The sequence below is a fragment of the Cryptomeria japonica genome, chromosome 5, assembly GCF_030272615.1.
Source record: "Cryptomeria japonica chromosome 5, Sugi_1.0, whole genome shotgun sequence".
Classification (NCBI taxonomy): domain Eukaryota; kingdom Viridiplantae; phylum Streptophyta; class Pinopsida; order Cupressales; family Cupressaceae; genus Cryptomeria; species Cryptomeria japonica.
The window spans coordinates 321798674-321807248 of NC_081409.1; the positions used below are offsets into that span (position 1 = coordinate 321798674).

Consider the following 8575-nt stretch of genomic DNA (forward strand, 5'->3'; position numbering starts at 1 on the left):
ATATAGCTGCTACTATATTTGTGAGCTATCTTATCCTTCTCCTTGGCAATTCTGCAACAACTCTCTTCCTGATGAATCTCTCCAGTGCCATGGCTTATATGGGTTCAGGGTTCCAATCATGATTGAAAAAGACCAACATTGGCATTTCCACTAACTAATCAAAAGAAGCACTTAACCCCTTTAGCTTAGGCATTTCCAAAAATAATTGTGTCGACAAAGGTTGACTCATTAATTAGGAAGGAGCACACCACCCCATCTAAATCACCTAGCTATGTGCTACTTAGTGGCAATTTCGCAACAAAATCAACATACTTGCATTCTCACAAATAATAACAGCTCAAAGAAACAACACAGCAGTGAAAATCAAACCCTTCCCTTTAGCTTCTCGTCCTTGTTTATATTCTCCTAAAATAATCAAGACTTGCCCTTGTTCATATTCTTGTACGATGACCAAAAGATACCCTTTTACATAAAATTTCATGTTCTTTTGACCCCATAAAAAATGAGTACACAAAGTGGACAAAATTTGGCACAGGGACAGTTCCTTTTAAATCCTGAGCCTATTTATCTTTCACATAATAACCACTTTCACATTGGTGAGATCCAACTGTCTATGTGCATATTGATTGCTCTCTAAGGACTGCAAGCAAAACATGATGTCTGATACGCAAGCAAATGAACAACACACCCTCCACAATCTGTTACAGCAGAGCAAACATCAAAGACATAGAACACTAGGTGGTCTGATTCTATAATCATTAAACTGATGTATTGGCATATACACATACAGCTCTCATATTACAAATTCAATAAAGTTATATTAAAATGTGGGAGATAAGAAGTGTAAGGCCAGATGAATAAAATCATGTCCACATGGCAACTGGTCAATCATTTCTGACCTGCTTTCCTCTATGAAACTTCTCTAAGAACAAAAACAATAGTGAGGTTATATATTTTTCTGATTGAACAGATGGGATCTGTCACCTGAGACCATAAGAGCCAACACAATAATCCAAAAGTATAGATATCTGCTAGATAAGATCATGAGTTGATTTGGCATGAAAAAGCTTATGGACTTTAGAAATAGCATAGCAAGCATCATTGTCCAGCAGTTTAAATCCTATCCCATATGTAATCTCTTTTCTCTATCATAAAGGCCTCTGGTTAACCTAACGGCTGAAAGGAAACCAAGTCTGAATCTTCTAGTTCATATCAATGTCTTAAGATCTTTCACAGTAAAGAAGGTTTTACTCATGAGATACAGTGTGTTTGGCACGTTATTTGTTGGGACCCACTCCTCGTTTGAGATTTAGTGTGCCCATATTGAGTTATGACTCAGAGGAACGGCTGAATATGTAAACATATTTTTCCAAACCACAAATAAAGATTTCCAGATTCCTATTGTGAGCCAATCAAAACATATTAAACATATAATGCCTAAGTCATGTTCAACTCCCAAATTTGTGGTCAACTCTAGAATTTTCCAAAAAATAAGCAGGCTATTTATAGAGTATTTTTATTGAGTGTCCCTGAATCATAGGGAATTATAATATCTTACGTTTCCAAAGCAAGCAATATAAGAGCTCAACTTTCTAGATACTGCAACTTTTGTTGTCCCACAAAAATAGAAAGTTTGTTTCTATATCCATAATAGACAAATGAAACAAACAGCTACCCTAAAGCTCCTGACATGAAATGAACATCACAATATGTAAAAGACAAACAAAATGGAGAACTGCTGCATCAAGCATAACCATAGAAGAATCCAAGCCATTGAGCTGACCAATTTTCTAACAAAATATAGACTTGAAGACTTCTAGAACTTGCGCATTATAAAAATACAATTTAATAACTTTATTTGCTAACTGCAAAAGAAAACCAGCATATGTAATACCTGCTGTGCCAGCTGGAGAAGCATCTGGGCAAGAGCGACCAGTAAGCAGCTTTGGGTGATAAAGTAGATGTATCTTGGGTTCAATCTCTGCATCTAGGGCAAAACTTTCCTCTGCTAAAGCCATTGCATGTTGATTTGTAGCAGACCATAGAAGCCCTGCACCATTTCCAAAAGAAGGAACAGTATCTCCACCTCTTGAAGCCAAACGAGCCATTTGATCCTGACCGATAGGCTCCTTAAAGATGTATATTGGTCCCATCTCTGCAAACAAAGGACACTGGCGCCTACGTCTCTGTAAACCTGCTATAGTTGGAGGAGGGTTTGTCCCTATGCAACAGAAGGCAAGTGGCTTGGAGATACGAGGAAATTCAAATGGACGACTCTCATACAGGCAGCCATTCACATATAGCTTCAACTCACTTTCTGATTTCCCTAGCATTGTCTGCTTGTGTACATGCTCTAAACCTATAAAATACCAACATTGTGGTTTAAATGCATGAGTAAAATGAAGAGAGGCCTTCTTGCCTTTACCACTACCACTTTCAACAACCAAAAATTGCCCATGAAAATAAGCTTCCACACCCTGATTGTCTGCAGAAAGAAAACTGAACAGCCTAGGCATGTGTGCTGTTCCTTCCCCAGCAAGGGCACTAGCAGCAGCTGCAGCTGACATGGCAGAAGATTTTCCTGATTTTGCTGCGGCAGCTGCAGCTATAGCAGCAGCTGTAGCTGCAGTGTTCAGTGTGTCTGCAAAAGATTCAATATAAAGCCAGGTTGCAAAAGCATAACCATTTGAAAATGGCCAACGGCTCTCTCCTGAACCAAGCAAACCAGAACTCTCACCATCAAATTCGAAAGTATAAGCTGGGCCCTCCGTCTCCTTTCCAGATGTGGCCTTTTCCAATGCAAGGGTAAGATTTAGTGCCCTGCCTGTAGGGATTGCATCGGTTATAAGCTGAAGCCAACACCGTAAATCAAAAACACTAAGGGAATGTGCTCCTAATAGCTCAAGACAACTGTAAAATGGTCTGGCATCCCAGTTCGGACATTTATTTGTTCCATCACCTTTCTTTGTAAACATTATATCAGCAGCTGAAAGAAGAGCTCTCAGAAGCCCTGCTCTAGAGCTCATAGTGCGGTTCCTTGTACAGGATTTCAAAATATTTAAAATCCCCTTTACTAATCTTGTCCTTGGTGACGTGTAAATATTTGTATTATCTACATGAGGAAGCCAGGGAATTATAGTTGCTGCCACAACTGTAGCTTCTGCACTGAGCATAACATTAGGGGTAACGTTTTCTCCATCTTGATTGAAATCTCCGACTGCACCCATTTTAGCAAGTAGCACATCTACCACTAATTGGGAAATATTCTCATCCTCTCTAGCTTGTAAAATAATATCTTCTCCACAAACAATCCTCCTCAACCTCTCCATGATACTGGAATCCAAATCCTGTATTGCAGAATCAATCACATGCAAAAGCTCGGGAGGAGCATCAGGTAAAACCAATTTACTTTTCTGCCCTGAAGGTGAGCTGATTGGAGAGGCAAATGCACTTCCACTATCAAGAGACAACATTGAAATATCAATATGGGAAGATGATGAAAACGATTGGGGGCTGTAATTTGATGATCTTGCAGGGCTTCTGAACACATTTCCGTGCGTGTTATTTTCCTCATCTGGAGTAATCTCTTTTGCTGATCCAATGTTTGAATGAGATATATCTCCAAAATCCAAGTTTTGTGATGCAGGAGACTTACTTGCTATCTCGACTTCACCTATCGATGCCAGTGTAACATTCCTTTCTTGTGGATCCTCCAATGAAACCTGTTCAAATTGGCTTTCTTCAATGATTTCTTGAATCTCATTCTCAATATAACCTTGACCACCATTACTCCTCTGAGCCTCTCTCTGCTCATCCATCTCCCAATTCAAGCTTCTATTAGGAATCCAACCTGAATTCTCTGAGGGACTATCTGAGCCAATATCACTTGAAAACTTACCTGTTCTGTTCTCTGCTACCTTTGAACATCCCAAGGATGATGCCTCCCCATTTTCACCTAGCTTCATTGTATCTCCTCTCAACACCCCAGGCCAATCACTTCCATAGATTTCTGTAGAATGTGAGCGCCGGCTTAAAGCACTAGCATTACCATCTCCATCATCCTCAAAACTCTCAGGGTTTGTAGCAGCTGGATCCTCACCATGGCTTAACCTCTCACTCGCATCAATTGAGACCCGACCATTATGGTTGGAAGGGTCCATCTAGGAAAATTCAAAATCCTGTTAACACCACACTTCCATTAGAAGGTAAAGTTTTAATCTATCCATCTAAATTATTCCTAATACTGAAACGAACGTTCCTTTTTGCAAAAATTATTTATGAAATAAAAATGATAACATATAATGGTAAAGCTCTTTGTTTTGTTTTTGTTTTTTTGGCAAATACAGTATCACTATCAACTACAATAAGAGCCAAACTTGCACGTATCTTGTAAGAAATGGATCAGGAATCTGTTTTGCCAGAATTGTTTCAAAGAAAACAAAATCCAGAGCTACATACATCTTATACGAAATCAAGGTGATAATGGATCGATATAAACTTTTTTTTTGTTATATGGCATCAACTAAAATAAGAGCTAAATTTGAACAAATCTAATAAGAACATATCTGATAACGGATCATACAAAAACCTGTTAAATGCTCGTTTACAGAATTTTAATTTTCGAAAAAAAAGAAAGAAATTCTATCCATGGATAACTTAGATCACAATTACATACTGAATAGGTCCAAACTAACCTCACCTGGATCCGAAAAATGCAAGCAACTGAGCTATAAGAAAAATGGAAAACCTCGATGCCCTCGATCGATTTACCACCTCAAAATCATATGATCCTGCTAATAAGCAACAATAAACCCTAAAATCATGGTCACTATCCTCATCTTAAATACACACGAATAAACAAACAAACCAAAAAGCTGTCCTTTCCCCACATTAAGGTAGTACTAACACAAAAATTGTTCAATATGCACAAAGACGAGTGTTGCAATATAAATATATAAATTGCAGCAAAATACACGCAATAATTGTATAAATATTGCAGTATGAACGCACAAAATAATGTTGCAATATACACACGCAACAATGTTGCAATATCAATGCACAAAAGCTGCTGCGATATACGAACAACATATACTTCATTGACTACTTACAGAAAATATATCTGTGTTCGGAATCCTGTAAAAACTCAATCGCTTGATGCGGATTTTTCCTTTCGTGATTGCCGATTATAGCAAATCTATCTGCGTCAGCTAAGATGCTCAGATTAAATCGGTGTGTTAAATTTTCTGCATTGACTGCAGATCGAATCACCGTTATACTAAATGTTATAGTAAATGTTTGTACAGGGAATAGTGATGTAAAAATGAAGCCAGGAAAAAAATGATTGTTGTTTGTTGCTTATTTATAGGTGATTAAAAATGCCGTGTTGGCAAGAAACCGCTGGCGGTTTGAAGCCCGCGTTGACAACAGAGTATGGGATTAATTAATTATTGAGTATTTGGAGGAAGCGTTTTTTAAGTCTCCATGTGAAAAGAACGGCCTTTTTATTAGCTTTTCTAGTTGGGACTTTTCAGATCTCAGAATTTGTTAAAACTGCAAAAAAAATAACATTTGCTTTCTCTTTTCCTCCCCTTTATTAAGTGTTTTTAGTATTTTTATATTTAATATTTAAAGATTGGAAAATGGATTGAATAGAATCGTACTTTGTATCAAATAAAAACAACTAGAAAAATTATATTGAGTGTCTAATCAAGGATAACCACTAGTGACTAAAAGTTAGATCTAGGAAATTATTAAATTTGTTACACCAAATTTGTACTACAAAGTTGATTCGGTAATGTCTATGGATTTTGTTCAAAAATTAAAATTGGTAAGTTGAGAATTAAAAATAGTTTGAGTAAGGATTAAGTTTTGTTTCTAAAAGTAGATTACAAATTGAGGTAGATAGGAGTGTGAATTATATCAAAATCATATATTAAGATGGTATACTTGAGACATCTAAGACATCTATGTAAAGTGGTGTAAAACAAAGAGTAAAAGTGTTAGTCCACTTGTGAATCGCACACAAACTTTGATAACCATGTGCCCTTAAAAGGGGTACACACAATCAAGGAGAGAGAGCGAGAGAGAGAGAGAATGGAGGGGGAGTAACGACTATAAGAAAAATAACTGGTGACATAGAGTCCACTTGTGAATCACACACAAACTTTGATAATCATGTGCTCTTAAAAGGGTACACGCAAATCAAGGAGGGGGGTAATGACTATAAGAAAAACAAGTATAATCATGATAAACCAATAAAAAGCATAACATGAAAAAATGAACATGATCTAATAAATTAAGAGATGCATACATGAGATACCTTCTTTTGTGTGGCTAATGTATGTGTGAGATGAAAAATGAAAGATGTCATCACTTTGCCTCCTCAATTGCAAGAGCAAGTGAAAAGCAAAGAAGACATAAATTATCATTTTCAAACAAAATATTTTTAAAAATTACATAAAATGGAATCCCAAAGAAACCTTTTGCTTTGGCATCATGATAAATAAATGAAGTATAATCCATTAATGATTCTTTGCGAAGAAAGGTGACATGTAGTGATGGGAGTCTTTGGAGAATTTTCCATTTCTTGTGATTGAGATGTGCAATTTGTAATCTCTACCCCATTTGAATGCTCATTGTGTGCTTTTGTAAGCATAGCATCATAGATTTTTTCATTGATGTGCACTTAGATGTAGACTATCTCTTGATTTTCATTATGTGTGTCACAAGATGTGTTGGATATAGATATTTTATTGATCACACCACCATTACTTAATTCATTGCTAGTCTCAAAAGTATCCTTATCATGATGAGGTGGGAAAGCTATGCATGCATAAAAATTAATATCCTCAACTTGTGCCACCATCATGTTCACGAGAACTTGAATTTAATGTAGCAAATATATGCTTTGTTGGCTTTGTTGTCATTGATGTCAAACAATGTGGTTTGCATGGGTTTTGGTTCAAACATCAGGAGAGTTAGCTATAGTGTTGAAGTGTTTGCAGTTGGATTGGAGGTCATTATGGATTGGTACTATGGTTTGGACTTGGACAAGTTGCATTGGTAGTTGATCTGATTGATATTGGTCTATTTGAATGTTGTTCAGGATGAGGACGATTGAAAGTCTAATCCTTTTTGTGGTTCGTGTGTTGCTTGTTTTGGTATGGACTTTCTCAATTGTGAATTGATATGATTGGTACATGTGTTTAGGTTATGCTATCAGACTTAGATGTAACATATATTTTTGGTCCAGTGATGGTGTGTGAAGTATTCTTTTGGTCTAGTATTGCATGATTGATGTTGGTTTTGGTCTGAATTATGTTTTATTCGTTTTGTTGTCCTCATCTTTGGCTAAGTCACAAAAATAGGACAACCCCTACAAATTTTGTCCAATTTATAGTTTGTGTGCTCTTAGCCTATTTTTCGAGGTAGTTTTTATTGCCCTCGTGTGATTTAGGACCCTCGATTCTTGATTTGAAGGTTCTGGTCCTTTTTTAGGTCTTTTAAGTTAGTTTTGTGTTTTGGTGTCAATCGAGGTTACAACCTCGAATTACACTTCTCTTCAAAAAAATTAGTCTGGTGCAAATTAGGTTTGTAACCCCGATTTATACCATTTCATCATCAAATCATGTTTCTGATGTAAGTCAAGGTTATAGTTCCCTGACCTACACCAAGTCATCCCATTTTGGTGCAAGTTGGAGTTACAACCCCGGCTTACACCAAGTTCTCCCTTTCAAGTGCAAATCAAGGTTATAACCCTGACCTGCACCAAGTCGTGCCCATTTTGGCATAGATCAGGGTTGTAACCCCGACCTACACCAATTCCCCTAAAAATGGTGCAGATCAGGGTCGTAACCTCGATCTACACCGAGTCTCCCCATCACGGTGCAAGTTGGGGTTATAACCCTAGCCTACACCAAGGTCTTACCCAATGGTGTAAATCGGGGGTATAATCCTGATATACACTAAGTTCTTTCCTAACTGTGCAAGTCGGGGTTATAACCTCGACCTACACCGTTTTCCTTTTCCAGTTTTCCAAGTGCTTAGAGTTGGTGTGAATCGGGGTTGTAACCTCTACTTGCACCATATTTCCTTCTTAGGTGTAAATCATAGTTATAACCCTGATTTGCACCAGAGACAATTTTTCTTCTATGTTTTTGCATAAGTGCAAATCAGACTTATAAGTCCGAAATGCACCTTCATGAATGACAACCCTTCCCAAATGCAAATCGGACTTATAACTTTGAAATGCACTTCTTCCACACCTTTGGTCATTTTTGTCCAACTTCGTGAATTCTTCAAATCCATTTTTGCAACTCCACTCCATATGCCAAATTCAGCACATTGGGACCAGATGACTGTGAAATATAGGCTACCTTGCGACAACATGAAGACTTCATTGGTGAAGAATGTTGGAAACAAGACGAGGCTCTAGACACTTAGTCATTTTTATGCATCTCTAGTCTAGTGTCCTTTTGTAATATCAATCAAAACCTCAAGTGTCCTTTTGTAATATCAATCAACACCTCAAGTGTCATTTTGTATTCAAGCTTTTGCATCTAGAATGTTCATGTGT

General features: G+C 37.3%; 1 protein-coding gene across 2 annotated transcripts in view; it reads right to left on the minus strand.

Moving 5' to 3' along the window:
• LOC131062490 (BEACH domain-containing protein C2) overlaps window positions 1-5328 on the minus strand; it is a 105160-nt gene extending 99832 nt beyond the window's left edge. For both annotated transcript variants that reach the window (XM_057996163.2, XM_057996155.2), the window contains exons 1-3: window positions 5109-5328; window positions 4700-4790; window positions 1895-4178 (exon numbers count right to left, since the gene is read on the minus strand). In XM_057996163.2, coding sequence (XP_057852146.2) covers window positions 1895-4160 — 2266 coding nt within the window. In that variant the 5' untranslated portion in view covers window positions 4161-4178; window positions 4700-4790; window positions 5109-5328. The remainder of the gene's footprint in view (window positions 1-1894; window positions 4179-4699; window positions 4791-5108) is intronic.
• Window positions 5329-8575: the final 3247 nt, after the last annotated feature.